We start from the raw sequence: 18,668 nt of genomic DNA on the forward strand, positions 1-18,668 counted from the left end.
TGAGGAAACCCCATGTATTTTACAAAAAACCCCAGCTCCTAAGTAGGTGATTAAAGAGAAAGAAATACGTGTTATTTTGCAGCTTAGTAGTTGAAGTAGTGCCTCCAAGCTGCTCAAGGAGATGAAATCCTAGTGCTATGGAAGAATTTGAGTAAACAAAGACTCTCCTGTGCAACTGTTGAAAAATAACTGGACATTGAGTGTAAACAGATGATGCTTGTAATGTAATGCACAAATAGGCTTAAGAGGAATGGGGGAAATGCAGTTCATAAACCACCTCCTTAAGGAATTAGTTGATGAGAGTATACCGGATGTTGCTCTGACTGGGTGCTGTAAAATTAAGTAGAAGTTAAACTTCTGCCTATAATTACAAATAAAGAAGGACAAAAAGAAAAGTTTTTTCTAATTAGAAAAGTAGTCCATGTAGTCTGGTTTTTCTGATTTGGCCAGTAATAAAGTGAGGGCTTTTGTGAAACTGGTGAGAGCAAAATTTTGCACTTGTAGAGGAAGGTATTGTAATATGTTAGTGACCGATGCTGGTGTAACTGCTGGGGAGCTGGTCAGGGCAATTGAAGCTTGTGGGTGCGCCCAGGGCTCCCGACAGACACATCCTTTGGTCTTGGGACATTTTTTATTTGTGTCAGCTTTGTAATGTAATTGCAAATGCTTCGTGGCTGATGTTTTGTGAAAAACTTTCTCAGTTCATGAAGAACTTGTAATATATGCATGGGTTTCTGGAAAGCTCTCCAAGCCTGCTCTGCAGTGTGAGAATGGTACTTTTTTGAGCGTTTGCAAGCAGGACATGGTATAAATCCAGAGATACAGCAGGTCCCATCCCTGGGTTAATGAACCTGTTGAGCTGGACACTGCTAGTAGTTTAATCTACCTATCTATAATGTGTTTCTTCCTTGGCTGAAAGGAAATTCTTTTGGGATGCTAGCAAACTTATTTTAAAAGCTTTCTCATTTAGGAAATTACATTTCATGTATGAAACAGAGTAGCATGAGTATTCTGATTGCATAATGACCCTGCCTTTTGGATAGCAAGGCCTGATTCTCTTACCTGCCGTCTCCGTGAAGAAGGGGATGGCTCGAGACCTCCCCTTGAGGTCTCGCTTCTCTTACGAGGGTAAGAAAACACTGTGCTTCTTAGCTTTTTCTGCAGACCTTAGAGACTTCCCAAAATCCTGGTGGAGTTGCTCTAATTACAGCTGGTAAAAATTGCACTTCCCTGAACAACCAAGTAAATTGTAGCTGGTTGCCTGTGTTGTAATGTTACGGAGCATGTAATGTCGGGGCCCAGGAGTAGGGAAATGCAGGAAGTGAATGTTTATATTGTGGTCTTTGTGTATCTGCTGGTTCAGAGATGAATCACTTTCTTTTTTTATCAGTGTCCAAGGTACTGCTGTAGAGGTGGAAAGCTTTTTGGGGTCAGAGCAGTGAGTTACTGTTTTGCAGCTGGCTATCTCTTGGGTTTGCACCAGGTTACAGAGTGATTTTTTTATTTTTTAATCTTTATTCCTAGTGACATCAGTATTCTGGCAGTAACAGGGACTAATTCTGGGCTTCTTTCCAGACTGATGTCTTTGATCAGCTAATCGCCTTGATAGAACAGAGGCATTCCCAGCAGAACACAAGGTACTTAGGATTCTTCCAGATATTCACATTTTTATGTGTAGTTCATGCTACAGAAATTTGGGCTAAGCTCTTTGAAAGGCATCATGTGAACCCTATGTTTTGAAAGAGTGACTAAAATGAGGTGATGTGTAAGAACCAAATAATTATCCAAAATTCTTAGCAAACAGGAAGGTGCTTTGGGAAAGAGAAGACGATGACTAAGGGGTACTATTTTTATTTAAGTTGAACAGCTTCTCCAGAAGGAAATATAGAAATGTGGGACTGAGGTGTGAGTCTTTCCTCCACACCATGCTGCTGCTTTCTTCAGGCAATAGATTGGTAGCGAGTCCATTTTATGTTCATTCTTGGGATAAGAGTAGTAGTTTCCATCACTGTCTATGTATTTCCTCTGTGTCTCTAGATAATATTAATTTTTGTTTATTATTTTAGCTTTTTTATTAAAGAATAATGCAGCTTGCACAGTTTCTGTGTTCATAACAAATTCTAATTTTCTGTGGGCTTTTTTTTTATCCCCCCCTTGAAGAGATCGGTGTTAGGTGATCTCTGGACAAAAGACATACCACTCTAACAAGTAGTCTTCCTTTATGGCTAAGTTGATGTTTCAGGAATGTTCTTTATGTAGGCCATTGCCTTACTTGCCAGCTTCCTTTAACAGTTCTCTTACAGCACTCTTTTAACTGAGCCTTCAGGCAATAGAAGGGCCTAGTTTGTTTGCGTGTTATGAGTGTGTGACTCAAGTAACAGCAGGATGTGTGAAATAGGTTGGTCTCAATTCTGCTCTAAGTGCAGAGAATTCCATGGGGCATAATCTGCACGTGGCATCCTGGTGGAAATTTTTACTTTAATGGCTGAAGATGAACATCTGCTAAGTCATCTGTCTGAAAGTAGACCTTCCAGTGTGAAGTTCAGGACACATCAGTGAGACGGTGAAACTTGAACTGTTCTTGTTGTGCTGGGAATTTGCAGTGGACAAATAGAAAGCCTAATTCTTGGGCTAAAACCTCTTCAAGGACTAAGCATAATTAGAAAAGAAAAATTTTTAACCTTCTTCTAAAGGTCTTCAAGTATAGCCTACTGTAACACAACATGCTGTTAAAAGCTTTTGTACTCTGAAGGCCTCCATAGCAGTACCTCTTGAAGATCAGTATTTTGGGGGAGAGTAGTCAGAAAGCTCAACAATGGGTGATTTTTAATTTTTTTGTCTTTTTATGCATTTTTTTTCCTAACCCTACAGAAACATGTGGACTTGTGCTGAGTCTTTGCCATGTTGTCCATTAATAAATGAGTCACAAAATGAATTATCATAGTTTTCTGCATACTTTGGATTGGTTTTCCTTACCTTCTTTAATGTTAAAATAGAGGTTGTAGTGCAATATTTTACTGTTTTCAAAATTATGGTTTTAACTAATGGAAAAATGTGAGAAGTCCTGAATTTGCGCTAGGTCTTACTGGAACTAATAGTCTGAAAGCCTTGGGATTTTTGTCAGTTTTTACCCTGCACTATTATCTCCATCTACTACATAATTTGGAAATTCAATCTCATAGCGCGTACAGTACTTGATCGGTGTGTAGATGGGGGTACGCAAGGGATTTGCTACAAACTGTAAGAACTCAGTGGAGGTGGGTGTATCATCAGCATGTGTTTTGGAGAGTTTAAGGCCAAAGGATAAGCTAGATCACTCTAGCAATCCTGTAGACCTGAGACCATTATCTTTCATCTTTGCAAGTGGGCTGCGCTACGGCTGTGAACGCTTTCTGCTGCTGTTGGCTCTAGTGCTGAATCAAACTGACATCAGGATAGAGCAGTCGCCCTCAACAGAAGTATTGTTCTTCCTGAGGTCTGGTTGTGGTTTTTCACCATGTTTTGAAAAATATAAGTAAAGGAATGGTGTTCTACAGAGCAACATTAAGAGCATTGTTTTGGTTTTTAGAAGTGTATTTTTAAAGGGTCTTTTATTTTCCTCTGTGCATTCTGCTACATGCCAATAATGGACAGCACTCTTCAGCACTGGTGAGGCCACACCTGGAGTGCTGTGTCCAGTTCTGGGCTCCCGAGTACGAGAGAGACATGGACATACTGGAGAGTGTCCAGCAAAGGACCACAAGCATGATGAAGGGTCTGGAGCATCTCTCCTGTGAGGAAAGGCTGAGAGAGCTGAGCCTGCTCACCCTGGAGAAGAGAAGGCTCAGGGGGATCTCATCAGTGTGTGCAAATACCTGAAGGGAGGGTGCAAAGAGGACGGAGCCAGCCTCTGCTCAGTGGTGCCCAGTGACAGGACCAGAGGCAATGGGCACAAACTGAAACACAGGAGGTTCCCTCTGAACATCAGGAAACACTTTGTCACTGTGAGGGTGACCCAGCACTGGCACAAGTTGCCCAGGGAAGCTGAGGAGTCTCCCTCCTTAGAGATATTAAAAGCTGTCTGGACGTCGTCCTGGGCAACTGGCTCTAGGTGACCCTGCTTGAGCAGGGGTCTGAGCTGGAGCTGACCTCCTGAGATCCCTTCTGACCTCAGCCCTTCTGTGATTCTGTAATAAATACCCTATTTATGCTCCTTGTTAAAGTTAAATGTCGGAAAGATTTTTGTTTTCACCACCTTGGCAGCAGTAGCTAGTGGAATCTCGTAACTGTTTCCACAGATGTGAGATTTATCTCTGCATTTTCCTGAAAGTGCCACCTCATCCTGATTCTCATGCTAAAGAAGTTGGGAAAGATAACTTGTTCTCTATCCTTCTTTGTCAGAAAGGAGACCTGTGGCTTGTTTATCGAGTACACTGTAGTCTAATACTGATGTTGAAAGAGGAGGAACACTTGGTATCGGACACATGAGTCAGCTGAAGTCTGCAGAGCTTTCCCATAACTCTCTGTCCTGGAGCAAGTAGAGCCTCTCTCGTCCAGCAGGCAGAAACTGTTTGAATGGCTTTGAGGTTATTTGCCTCATGTCTGCTTTTTACCTGTCATCGGCAGCAAGAACTGAGGCCGAAGAAGTGTTTCAATGGAGCAGGTTCATTGTGTCAAACCAGGCAGAAGCTTTTCTGCTGGTTGGAGCAATTGATCTTTGAAACATTTGGTCAGGAGCTGTAGAGAAGTTGTAGCAGTGATTTTGGCCCTGATGCTATTTGGCCATACAGTCCAAGGAACAGACTTGTCTGACAAGTGCTCTCTAATTGTACCTTTAACATACATAGAGGACTTAACAGTTCACATATCATACAGATCTTCAGTACTTGCTCCAAGAGTTTAAAAAGGGCTGTTAGGCATCAAAGATGCTACTCTAAGGGTTGAGACTTAATCTTTGAATGAGTCACACAAACACTGTGCTAACATGCTAAGTAGTGAAGGAAAAACACTATTAATCTCATTTGTTACATGCAGTTGTGCCATGGAGCCTGTGAAAAAGGTTTTTGCAACAGTTCTATCTTCAAAGAAGCTCTCTGAGCCCCCTCTTCTAGTATTCCGCCTGCCCCTCCACCCTCTCTAATCAACAAACTTCTCATAAGCCAGTGCATACAAAATGAAATTGGAACATGCCCGAGCAAGAAATGCAAAGCTAGATGATGAGTATTCATAACTACTGTTGTGGCTGTGAATAAATAAATGCCCTCATTGTAAACCACCCCAGTTTTGAATTCTCACATGTTGGCCTTCCAGAAAATAATACGCTTCACCTAGTGCACCAGGTGCTCTTAAAAACTGTGTTGGTGAAGTCAGGGGATAATTAAGCATCAGAAACTAAACAGCAGTTATGAACTTTCACAGCCAATTGACATCAGACAAACATGTTGCCCATGAGTGCGAGTATTTTTTCCAAAACAGGTCCATCCCTGACCTCCTGGTTCTGATCGTGTTGGCCAACTGAGAAAGTACATGTAGGAAACAAGCCTGAGAGCCAAAATCCGCACTTCTGCTGGAAACTGAGTAACGTGGATTCAGTAGAGACAAACTAAGTGGCAAACTGCAGTTTCCCTACCTGCCCTGTTCCCACTAAGCCATGCCTGTTTCAGAGGTGTTTGTTCTCTTTTGCTCCGTCTCATGAACAACTTGGTCACGTTTGTGCTTTCTGCCATACATCTGCTCTGTGGAGCACAGCTGAAACTGTTTGGACCTCCTTGACCTATGTTTCAGGCTTGAAGAAGGATCTAGGTGTATAAAACTTAGTCTTACTGATTCCTGACAGTATTATTTGATCTAAAAAAATATTGCCTTTGCCAGCAAACCTATAGTAGTGCTATTACGATTTGTTTTCAAAGTGCTCTCATAAAATACTGAGCTTTTAAAAATCTGTCCGCTAAGGAAACTGAGCTATTAGACAATATTTTCCCTTTTTGAAGCTACACACTGTGACAGTGTGCTTTCTGTTTATATTTCCAAACATGGCTCAGATCAGTTCCCCTGATAATCCATTTTTTTACCCATTTTTACATTTGAGTGGTTGTCTTTAAATTGCTGACCTTTAATATTTGTCAAGATGGCAGTCGAAGAGCAGTTATTTTTTTCCTCATGTGAATGAATAGCCACGCTAGTTACAAAAAATGTCTGTTAATATGTATTACAATTTTATTTACAACTCTGTCAATATTGTAATAGTTGGGTTAAGTTTTGGTTTTTATTTAAAGGAGTGCTGATTTTCCTTCAATATAAGGAAACACTGTAAGAAAACAGTTGCCTTGAGGCCAAGAAGAGTTGTGCTGACTGTCTGGATGCCTGAGAGTAAGGTGCTATGGGGCATAAACAGCTTTAGGAAATGGGAAAAGCTTTCCCATTTGTAAAATGGGGGTGACTTAATTCTTGTGGACGCTGAGTGACACAGGAGAAGAGGAGGGAAGAAAGGGGTAAAAGAATTAAATTAATATGTAAAGAAATTACTCTCTTGGTCTGCTGATCAGTTTATTAATAATTTGTATTTAAATAGGTGGTTGAATCCCTTATTTATTATTGGCCGTAAACGGAAGCTTGAAGAAGATGATATGTATAAAGTGCTGCCAGAAGATTCCTCAGAGAAGCTTGGAGAGGAATTGCAGTGGTAAGGAGAAAAATTGTTCTCTTTCATTGTATTTCTGCTGGTGAAGGTGAGAGTTTTATTCCTATTCTAAAATTAAAAGAGGTTGTTCCTAAGTTTAACAAGGTCTACTGTTAAAAATGCTAAAGAGCTAAGAGTAATATTTGGAACTTGTTTACCAGGGAAGCATTTTAATTTTTTCAAGTTACACATAATGAAAATGTATTAGAGTATTTCCATTATGTCATTTATAATTAACATGACACTTTGCAGAATGCTTGGAAAAGAAGACTTTTCATCAACTGTTACTGCAGTAATCCTCAATAAATTTATGTGAGTCTTCTGGTCTGTGCTAGAATAGCTATGGAAACTTTTAAAATAAAAGTAGGGAAGATGTTTTAGGGTTTTTTTCTTTGTTGTTTTTGAGCACAAACTGAATTAAGTGACAGCTGTGTACCCTTTATATATGTGTGTATATAAATATATGTGTGTTGAAAATATGCCACTCTTTGGCAAAGTGGATAAAATGCTGTGGCCATCTAAAAGCTTGCATCTAGGAGGTGTTTTTATTTTGTTATAAATACTCTTCCACGGACTCTGTACCAATTCATGTCATCATGAACCCAGGAGCCTCTATCTCTTTTTTTCTTTTAATAGTGAAATATCTTCCAAGAATGGAAGTTTATGCAAATTGTCCTGAACCTTGCAATAGAGAAGATTTGTCTTCGAATAATCTTTCGTTAAATATAATTAGACAGTTTATGCAAATTGTCTTGAACCTTGCAATAGAGAAGATTTTTGTCTTCGAATAATCTTTCGTTAAATATAATTAGAGGAGAAGGTGTCTCCTAATGAAAGGTGGCCCCTGTATTACAAAAGTGTGGCCTTGCTATTTCTTGCCTTTTATGCTGAAGGTAGAGCAAATCAACTTTCCTAATAGTTTGGTTGGGATGAGAGATTCCTCAAGAAGTAAAAAAGAATCCAAAACCAAAAGGTTATGACCAGGTCTTAAATCATCCTGCTCTGGCTGAGTTAACTAAAGAAAGAGGGACAGTGATAAGCTCATAGGAGTGCAGCTTTTCAGATCTTTCTAGCTGGAGAGCTTTGCCAAATTCTGCGGATGTGTCTTGAAGCAGTTCAGGGAATTCGCTGTGGAGGAAGATGGACTCTTTCCAGTGATTCTTACAGTAAAAGCACACACTTTCCATGAGTCAGGAAATGGTAGAAAATACAGCATGCAAAAAAAAGAGTGGTTTTTAATTCTTTAGTATACTTGGCCAAGAAGCAGAGAATATAATTCATAAATAGCCACCTAAGGAAGTAGCCTTTTCTCTTGGGCCAACAAACCCCACAGAATCTACGCAGTTGCAATTCTGGTTCTGAAGCACTTAGACAATAACTCTATAATCCTTGTAGCAAAAAAGAGGATAAAAATGAAAAAGTTCTGTTTTCTTATCCTTACTGTATGCTTCAAACTTGTGTGCCTTGTTGCAAAATAATTTGGCTTTCACGCCTTAGACTCATCTCAGCCCTCAAACTAGCAAGGTCAGAGGGCCTGGCAGAAAATACTTAGCCTCCAGAAGCAAGGGGATTATCCTGTCTGACAACAGCATGCTTTAAGGAGCCTGCTTAAGTTCGGATACTTTCTTGTTAAAATCATGCTTCTTATTACTGTCTTTGATTTTAATGTGAACAGATTGTGTCCTACTTGTGGGCAGGCACGCAGAAACGCAAAAGTCTTTGCCATTCTGCTGCTGCAGTCCTTGCCTTCAGAGAGACGTGGGGAGTGTTAAGTGACAAAACTGCTGCAGACAGTTCCCTCTGCTCTTCTGCCATATCTGCTCATCCTCATCAAAGCACGTGGTGGAAAACAGAAAGGGCCAGACATGAGAAAGGGCTGTGCATCGCAACCTTTCTGGGGAAGTGCAGAGCTTATAAGAAGATAACGACACTCCATGCTGCCTCAGTTTAGTCCATAGTCAGGAAATCATATGATAATAGGCTCTTAACTAAGGTGAGTGGCTGTCTGAACTGAGAGGAGAAGAAAGAAAGGAAGAGTTCCTCATCTGCAAATATGTCAAAGGCAATAGTAGTCAACAGTGGTGAGTTGTGATTATACAAGAGCAAATAAGCCTGTAATACTAAGGACAATGTGTTTGTGTGAATGAGAAAATAGGACTATCTGTTAACTTCTTTTATATATTTTTTGTTGTATAAAAGTGATCATTGCAATCTGGCTGTAAGTCTGAAAGTATTTTATTCCAGGTAATTGCCTTATGATTTTACTTCTGTCCTCCAGTATGTTTGCATTTTGTTTGTCAGGTACTGGGATAAAGAGGTGCAAAAAGCAAAAAAGAGAGGAAAAACACCACATTTAACAAAAGCCATTATTCTTTGTTACTGGAAATCCTATTTAGTTTTTGGAATTTTCACAATGATTGAGGTAAGTAGTGTAAAATGTCATGCAACATACTTCTTAGCTAACAGCAATGTGAAACTTGGCCTCTTAAATTGCATGATACATACTGGTGACTTCATACTGGGCTGTTCAGAGAATCCGTAATGTTCGTGTACTCTCTCAGGAAAGTAAAACAGAGCTACAGCCCTGTACAGACTGAAAAATTGAGTTGTAACTGCAGGATTATGGATGTGGAACAGAGAGCTGATTTCAGTGTGATATTTTTGAGACATTACAAGCCATTGACTTGCTCTGTAAAGCCATTGACTTGCTTTGTAAGGCTTAGCTGAATTTTATGTATCTGAGTGGGGTGCCCCATAAAAAAAGTGGGGTTTTTTTGCTATGGCTGTAAAGGAAACACTGTCATCCTTAAAAATGGAAGTGTAGTACATATTAATGCAATTTTTATAATATCAAAGTTTTTATTGGTGATTGAGAGAGTTCTTTTTAAAGATTCAGCTAAATTTTAATGTGGAATATATTTATTTCGGATTATGTGTTGATAAAAATTGGCTTGACATTTTAGAGCACAATAAGGACAAAATAATAGAGGATGTGACTTGGCTCTTGTTTGCCCAGTTACAAACTTGAGTAGTACGGTATGATATGAAATTGTTAATACTTTTTTCCCTTTTTTTTTTTCAGGAAACCCTCAAAATAATTCAGCCAATATTTTTGGGCAAAATTATTAATTATTTTGAAAACTATGATTCCTCAGATGAGGTAGCTTTGAATTTTGCATATTGCTACGCAGCTGCTCTGTCTGTGTGCACGCTTATTCTAGCTATAATGCACCACTTATACTTCTATCATGTACAGCGGGCTGGCATGAAGCTGAGGGTAGCTATGTGCCATATGATTTATCGGAAGGTAAGCAAACCTGTTTACAGATATATTTGGCACTTGACAGCTATTTCATTAGAGCAGTTTAAAAATACAGTTATTTGTTATGTTCATGCTTGCAATTCCATTGAAGTTACTCATTTGTAGAAATGTAGTGCATGCTGATATGTGTCAGACCTTATCATAGAATCACAGAAGCATTTAGGTTGGAAAAGACCTTTAAGGTCATCAAGTCCAACCGTAAACCTAACACTGCCAAGTCCGCCACTGTGCCACGTCTACACGTCTTTTAAATACCTCCAGGGATGGTGACTCAACCACTTCCCTGGGCAGCCTGTTCCAGGGCTTGATCACCCTTTTGGTGAAGAAATTTTTCCTAATATCTGATCTAAACCTCCCCTGGAGCAACTTGAGGCCATTTCCTCTCACTTGTTGCCTGGGAGTCCTATCACTTGTTGCCTGGGAGAAGAGACCGACCCCCACCTCTCTACAACCTCCTTTCAGGTAGTTGTAGAGAGCGATGAGGTCTCCCCTCAGCCTCCTTTTCTCCAGGCTGAACAACCCCAGTTCCCTCAGCTGCTCCTCATAAGACTTGTGCTCCAGACCTTTCACCACCTTAAATGTATATATGCGCTTTTGCTTTCTCTTTGGTAATACGGTGTCTGAATGACAGCTTCAGTCCTCCTAGTGAAGGTGGTGAATTAAAAAACCCTAAAGCCTAGGAGGAGCTGCTGATTTTCACCTGCTCGTGCTGTTGGAGGGGAGCCCCTGCATTGCTGGTGGAAGGGTCGTGTGCTGGAGTGGTAAGAGGCTGTCAGCATACAGAGAGGGGCAGAGCTCCCAGGGGACGCTGGCAGTTACTCAGCCCCGCAGTTTCATCCACGGGGAGGACATTTATGCTTGGCTGTCACCACCTGCTTCAGCACTCTCAGTTGCCTGGGAATTGCTTCACTGTCCAATTCCACCCCCCCCCCCAGCCCTGTTGTGGTTAATGGTGGGATTTATTTATATTTTATTCCAGTAGTGCTGTAAGACTAGTGGGTTTCCTCCTTTGCGGGTCAGAGAGGCTGCCCCCCTTTCTCGGGGTGCCCATGGGGTTAGTTCTGGGAGAGGCGGCAGTCCTGCGGTACTGCTGCTGCCCCTCCAGGCTGGCGGGGATGCTCGGGATCTCCACAGGCAGGTCCATTTAGCATCCCTCCTACTTGGGAGGAGAAGAAAGAGAGGAGTAGGCAGAGGAGAGGCGGTTCAGAATCAAGCTGAATCCTAAAGGTAGGGTAGAGCCATTTTTTAGTATCAGTTACTGGTTTTACTGTGGGAGTACTGGAGTCCTTCATTAAAGCCAGTGAAGCGGGAGAAGGGATGTACGTTCAGTAAGCTGTGGTTTCTTTGCTGTCTGTGTGTTCTGATCAAGAAATAGCTGTGCTCAACTACAGATGGAGCCAAGGCTGCTCTCAGATGGAAAGTGGAACAAGAGAAATTATGGATATTATCTACAGGAAGGAGTTGAGTGACATCCAGGATGAAAAGCTGGCCATGGTGTGCTCTGGGGAGTGAGCAACCTGGTTGTAAATGTCTGCTTCCCTCTTCTGAAGCTGTTGGCAATACCCAGACCATTGAGCCCATCTCTGCTTCCAAGCAGGAAGTCCCTGCTGGGGGTGCTGGAAGGGAAAACACCCTATCTTTCTAGCTTTAGTGCTGCTAGTATAGTGACCTGCCAGTTCTTACCACAGCAAAGAAGTTTAATTGGAGGATCAGGACTGTGAACTTTATTTAGAATGTAAAGAAATCCATGTTATTTTAACGATTAAACATAGGTACCATCCACTTAAGGCAAGCGCTTGTACTACTGGTATAGGTCATGTGAAGGTTTTGGGCAAAGCAGTAAAGTGAGGAGAGTAAAAATGGCCCCATTGTAAGTGTTGATTGCTTTTCATGCACATATTTATTCTCCTCCCTCTTCTGATACCTTGGAAATTATCCTCTGGGAACTCGGCTCTAACATGGCACACTGCTTTCTTGTACATAAACATCTCTCTAAGGTATTAATTTACTAAACTGATTATCATAACACAGTTTGAAATTCATGAAATATGTATATAGTGATGTTGTTTGTTGCTGTGTTGATATTAGCTTAGAAGCTTGGAAAAGAAATGTTCATAATGTGCACCCTTATTTCTAGAGATGTGATTAAATGGAAAATTAATCTCCCGTCATCTCATAAATGTTTACTCCTGAGGGTGAAGGCTGAGGTCACAGCAGAACATTGATAAACCTTTCTAATCATTTGTCTTCACTATCTGAGGCTTATAGATAGGTCATACTTTCTCTTTATCCTCATATATGCTTTTGAAAGAGAAACTGGATGCTAATTTACCAACACTTTTGCACTGTTCGTTAATTGCTATAGTAAATAAAAACTTGGATTTGCAAGAATGAGTGGGTTGGATGAGAGAGCATCCTTAATAGAGAACTTCAAATGCTCATAATTCTTAAGTTTTAGACCCTTTTTCATTTCCTGGAAAGTTAAAATCTCATTTGCAAAAAGCCTGTATGCAAACTCCAAGATGTTTTGTGATCAGTAAGAAGTATTAGTGATGCACACAGGGAGCTTGTAACAAAAATGAAAATGGAATCTGTCTCAGGACTCCAAACACAATCTCATGTTTTAAAACCAAAGGTTACTTATGGGAGGCTAATTTTTTTTTTTTTTTGAAGACTTAACTTTTAGAAGTTCTTTGAGGTTCAGAATAAACACTAAAGCAGTTTAAGCTGTGGAGTAGTTGGTTGACACAGAAAGCAGCCAAAAAGGTGTTGGGAGTTATTTGACTGAACAGTTATATTATTCCTTTCTATGTTCAGTTATCCCTTGTTAGTGTGCTTTTGAATTAACTATTTGGGGCAGGGAGAGATTAAAACAATAAGATGGGAGTACAGAAGGCATATAATGGTTAAAGAATTGTAATCTGGCCTGTGCAATTACATCTGGGGAAAAAAAAAGTTTAATCCAAGACATCAAGTGTACAAACTGCTCTCATTAGTTCATATGATTAAAACCTATTTTCCTTGAGAAAGTGTGCTTGCTGGGAAATACATCTGTAGGGAAAGTTTTTAGACAGAAAATCAAGCAGATCTTTGTGCTGAAAACAGACAGATAATTGGCAGATGTAAAATAAAATGTAAATTCAAACTACGGTTGGTTTTTAAAAAGGCGTGTGGCTCTAGATAATCTTCAGTAGTATTTCTTACCTTCAGAGTGAATTTATAACTATTACAGTCAAAGCAGTATTTAAAGCCACAGTATATTGGCTTTGGCTGGGATAGAGTTAATTTTCTTCATAGCAGCTTGTATAGTGAAAGGAAAAGTACCGAAATGGGACTTTTTGGTAGAAGTCGATTACATAAATAAAACTGCTGCTTTGTGTCCAATGTTTCCATTTCCTTCTGTATACTTTGCAGTCTAGACAGGTCCATTCAGCCAGGAAAATCTAAGGCTTATTTCACTTTAAAAAAAATAAAAAATAAAAAAAATCAAATCCCAGTGCTACTTCAAAAGTAGTTTTGAAGCAGGAAGGGAAGAAAAGACCAAAATTGCATTACCACTGACATTGGAAACGTTTGTCTCTTCCCTGAGAAGACAAATCAGTCACAGACAATCACCCCACTTTTGGCTCAGATGCTTGCATGGTTCCTCCTGAGGCTGTCTTGGTCACAGTGAACTGGGATAGTACATTTTGAAACTGGTTTTGCTGCCTGTGTCTGAAATAGCTAGGAAGAGGTCAGAAAGGTGACTCAGGTGATGGGTCTGAGGTACCCAGGCTGTGGGCCACTAGCAAGACGGCGGTGCAGTGTTCTCCTGGGTGGCTCAGGTGGACATCAGATAGCAGCTATGTCTGCCTTGTAAAGGAGTAAGTAGCAGGTGTAAGTAGCAGTAAGTAGCAGCCTTGTAAAGGAGTACAGTAAGGTGCTGTAAGTACACCCTGGTGGGCAACATCTTCAAACACACATCACTTGAACTCCTACTATTATGGTCTATGGATATCTGACAGCTTTTGTAGGAGCTTATCAACCCTCATCTGTGGTGTGGAGTAAATATGATAGAAACGTGGGATTTCAGGCATATGAGAGACAAATGGCTTAAGACAGGGAATGAAGCGATGATTTTCTCAAATAATTAAATCTCGTCTCTCGTATACCCAGTATCCTAGATTTATTATTGGAATATGAGAGGAATTTCTTAGTGGAGTTTTAAATGTTTCTGCCTGCTGCTGTCAACAAAGTTAGGGTTGGGATTCCCTCTGTGATTAATACCTTTGTAACCCCACAGTGAGGTGCAAGAAATGTAAGGCACTTCATTCGAAATGATGCTTTGAATAGTACTTTGATGTCTGATGTTCTTGCACCTGATTTAAAATAGTGGAATAGTATTTTTGAAACAATTAGTGCTTTTCAGGTTAGATTATTGATCAAAAAGCAATCCTAATAGCAACTGTTTGGAGAGGGAGAAGTAGATGTGCACTGCCTAAAAATGCAAAGAGTTTTTGAGGCGTGAACTATTCCTGTTACAGGAAAACGTGTAACATGTTTTGTATATTTTTTTTACTTGTGCTGCAAACTGTGTTTTCCTTCTAGCAGGTGTAGTAGGAAGCAGAGTCTGTTATCTGCATCTTTGAGCTATTTCAGTTTGGATCTTTGCACTAATGTTCAGACTGCATGTTTCCAGATGTGAATTTTTTTGGGGTATTTTATAATCACATACTATTTTCTACTGATTAGGTTATTTATTAACCTATAAAAATATTTGATATTTATTCTTGTTACTTTTCATAGCATGTGCTAAACTTCTTTTAATATAATTCAGAAATCTTATGATTTTACAAGAGTTATTAACAAGGGAAATATTTATTAATTTGTAAAGGGATATTAACTTTGATTTGCAAAGACAGAAAGCACAGTTTGCAGTATTAGCAAGAACTGAAAGTGTAAAATGAATAACTTGGGGTTTTTGTCTTCTGTCAGGAATCTCATTCAAAACAGAATTCTTTCAATTGGCCAAACATTGTCCTGATTTTAATTTGGTCTTCAAGTGGAGTTTTCTGTTTCTGTTTTGAACAGATGCTCATAATGTGGGGGAGAGCAACGCAAATGAAAAGTTAAAGGCTCTTTTGTTTAGTTTTAATAACTTACTATGTTGGTATTTTCCTATTTTTAATGACTTCAGATGTGAAGATAGTTATGACACTTTTGTTCTTGCAGTACTTCCCTAGACTTTTTTTTAATACTCTCTTCTTCAGGACTTTCTTCAGAATATTTAACCTAACCCACATATTATCTAAGGTTCTTGAACTATGCCCAGATATTCTCAGGCAAAAGCTGAGACGTGCTTTCAGCTTTTGCCCTGATATTGTATTTGTGTATTGAGTCTTCTGTGTATAAGTGTACTGTGCTCTGTAAGCTGTGACAATTTGAGACTGTTCTGACTTTTGTAGGCACTTCGTCTCAGTAATGTAGCTATGGCAAAAACTACCACTGGTCAAATAGTGAATCTTCTGTCAAATGATGTGAACAAATTTGATCAGGTAAGAAGTATTACAGATCTTTCCAAGGGGCTGAAGAAATTTTGGGGTTTGAGTTAAGAAGTTTTTATTTACAACTGGTGATTAAGTGTTTCTTATGAACATGTCTTCTAGTTGTTTCTCGAACATCATAGGAAGAGAAATAATCTCTTAAAATGTAGGAGGAAACCGTACTTTTTCCCCCCTTAAATATTTTCCTGCTGTTTTCCTAAGCTCAGAGAAATGTTGGTGCATGTAGATAAAACAAAATCAGTGTGCTTATCTTTACACAATCAATGCTTACTTTCTGGAGGTGAGACACCTCCGTGTACATTTAGGTCTCTGAATCTGGTGCAGAATTCTCACTGGATGCCTCAGTACCAGCCGCAGGCAAAAGTGCTTCCTCAACGTTGTGTTGTTAGGGTTTAATTTTTTAGCTAAGACCAAAAGCTAATATTTGTTTCTTAACTATTTGCCTAGGTAACGATTTTCTTGCACTTCCTCTGGGCTGGACCAATTCAAGCTGTAGCAGTAACAGTACTTCTCTGGATGGAGATAGGCCCATCATGTCTTGCAGGAATGGCAGTTCTGATTATTCTTCTTCCTGTCCAGACCTGCATTGGGAGGCTTTTTTCTTCCCTAAGGTAAGGTCACACGTGCTGGTTGTAGGTATTTTCTGTCCTGGATTTTAAAATGTGCATACTGAATGGAGGTGGAGTACTGCTCTGAGATCAGCTTCTGTCTGGTGAGGTTTTTTGCATTGTCTTCTATCTTTGCCAATGTTTTTCATAGTTGCTAATGTGAGATTTCTGAATTCCTATTTAGGGACTTGAAGTGGTCTGTCTTCCAGACATGCTGAAAATATCTGCTACTCATTAGTTGTCCAATATATTAAAAGAGTTGGGCTACTTCTGTAGCTACCTTGCTGTAGATCTTGGCATAGAATTGTGTAACTCCTTGAGCTTTGCCTTCCTGCATTGATGCTTAGGGAGTGGTTACTGCAAAGGCAATACTGTCAGTCCTGCCGTAAGTTTGACTTACTGGGGTGATACAGGAGTTGCAGCAGAAAGCTCTGAAGGTTTTGTGTTCAAAGACCTTGCTCGCTCTCCTCCAAGACAAAGATACAAAGAGGAAAAAGGGGAAGGAACTGAGAGAGAAAGGAAGAAAAACATGATGGTGGTTTTGATGCCAGCTATGGGGTTTCTAACTGTAAGGTTCTAGACTGTGGAGACATAAAATGAGTTTGCAGTAATTTTCCATTATCAGACAAATTTAATTTGTTTTTCTGTGACTTCCCCCTAAAAAAAAGACTTGCCTCAAGGGGAATATTGAATTATCTTCAATGTCCTTGCTTCCTAGCTTTCTTTTTCTTTTGTAATTAATCATCCTCTTCTTACATCATGAGTTTATAAATCACTTTTGCAACCAAATGGGAATATTTTTGTGTTCCTTTACTGTGTATGCATGTGCTTAGTAGTGTTATGCATCTTTGTTGCATTTGTATTCAGGGTGAATGGGTTCCTTCTAGCTCTTTGGATAAGTAAAACTTTTTTTAGTGAGTTACTGTTGTTTTCAAGTTGTATTTTAGACAAATTTTCCAGAGGTATTGAGACTGGCATTGCCATTGCATGGCTAGGCATGAAGAGAGAGCTGAGAATTAAAAAATGAGACCAACTCATAGACTTCCTTCCATTTGTAACCACTGTGATAGTCTTCAGTTATTATGCTCATGTGCTATTTCTCAAATAATGAGCCATTCAGTGTTCTCAGTCAAATTCTTAGGTTTTTTTATGATAAAACCTGTTTGTAGAACACTTCCAATATGTTCTTACAAGTTCATTTTCACTGCATGTGTAATATGCATGCGTGCATAAGTATCAAGCTACTTCACTGTTGGGTTTTTCAGGTTTTAAGTTTTTGAGATTTTGAGCTTTGAGTCAATAGTTAAAATACTTAGCACTTAACTGGTGCCTTATCCATGGTGGTAAGCATTATTATCCCCATTTTACAGATGGGAAACTGAGGCACAAAGAGATTAAGGGACTTGTCCAGGGTCAGACAACAAGGTGACAAAAATCTCTTCTCGAAGGTATGTATTTTAAAAGTTAATCAGTGGCAATGTAATGTTGTTTGGGTTTTCCCCCCATTCACTAACAGCCACTTGTTTGGATGCAGTGCAAGGGAGAGAATTTGTTAACCAGAAAACTTTTGCTTGTCTATGTATGCACGGATCTTTGTGAATAGAAATGTCTAGTGAACAGAAGGAGTTAATGGCAAAACTGAAATGGATTCCAGCTGCGTGATGATGAGTGTGTTCACATGGCAGTTGCTGGGAATCTGCATGGATTTAAGGAGATCAGCCTATGAAGAAGTAATTTAAGGATTAAAGCTTTTGCTAAAATACAGGCACGCTCAGTGTGGCAGCTAATTTATGCTATTATTCATCGTTGTACTTGTGACCCAGTCTTGTGAACACATATATGTGCACCAGTTTATGATGCAGGCATTAGCTTCAGTGCTGTAGGAGTTTGCAGAAACGGACTCAGTATCCTGTGGAATGGTATACACTGTATTATGCAGTATTGCTTTTACCTGCAGAAGTACTAGAATTTTTACAAGATACAGATGACCTAATATATTATTTGAGAAATAGTTCAATTATTGGACTGAAGACCATTTTATATATATTTATTCACAAGAGCTCAACCCTTTCACTGCTTAGCCATGCAACTGTAATATTTGCATTTAAAGCCCTTTTCATTTCTTTTAAGAGAAAAACTATGTGGAACTGTTGTGTCAGACATGATTAAAACTCACCAAATATGCCTCATGAAAGCAAAAAGAAATTCTGCAGCTTGCTTAATTTGGAATGGTTATTAGTATCATAGAGGGGACTTCTCAGACACTTGAAGAATTTTCAGGTCCTTTCCTATTGTGCTCTTAAGCATGTTATGTGAGTATGTGTTTCCCAGTCATCCTGATCGGCATGTTAATGCAGATATTAATATTAACTTAATAACTTAAATATTTAAGTTTCACTTTAAACATATTAAGTTAACTTAGTATTTTTAAAACTGGGGACACGCCTTACTCCTCTGTAAACTGCCATCAGTGCACTGGAAGTCTATGTACTTTAAATCATTATATAATACCTCTGAGACTGTGGCTTCTGGTATGT

General features: G+C 39.5%; 1 protein-coding gene across 3 annotated transcripts in view; it reads left to right on the plus strand.

Moving 5' to 3' along the window:
* Nucleotides 1-18,668, plus strand: part of ABCC4 (ATP binding cassette subfamily C member 4 (PEL blood group)) — a 156,930-nt gene that overhangs the window by 7,332 nt on the left and 130,930 nt on the right. For all 3 annotated transcript variants that reach the window (XM_072849980.1, XM_072849979.1, XM_072849978.1), the window contains exons 2-6: nucleotides 6,551-6,661; nucleotides 8,960-9,080; nucleotides 9,741-9,965; nucleotides 15,425-15,514; nucleotides 15,971-16,134. In XM_072849980.1, coding sequence (XP_072706081.1) covers nucleotides 6,551-6,661; nucleotides 8,960-9,080; nucleotides 9,741-9,965; nucleotides 15,425-15,514; nucleotides 15,971-16,134 — 711 coding nt within the window. The remainder of the gene's footprint in view (nucleotides 1-6,550; nucleotides 6,662-8,959; nucleotides 9,081-9,740; nucleotides 9,966-15,424; nucleotides 15,515-15,970; nucleotides 16,135-18,668) is intronic.

The sequence above is a fragment of the Ciconia boyciana genome, chromosome 1 (genome assembly GCF_034638445.1).
Source record: "Ciconia boyciana chromosome 1, ASM3463844v1, whole genome shotgun sequence".
NCBI lineage: Eukaryota > Metazoa > Chordata > Aves > Ciconiiformes > Ciconiidae > Ciconia > Ciconia boyciana.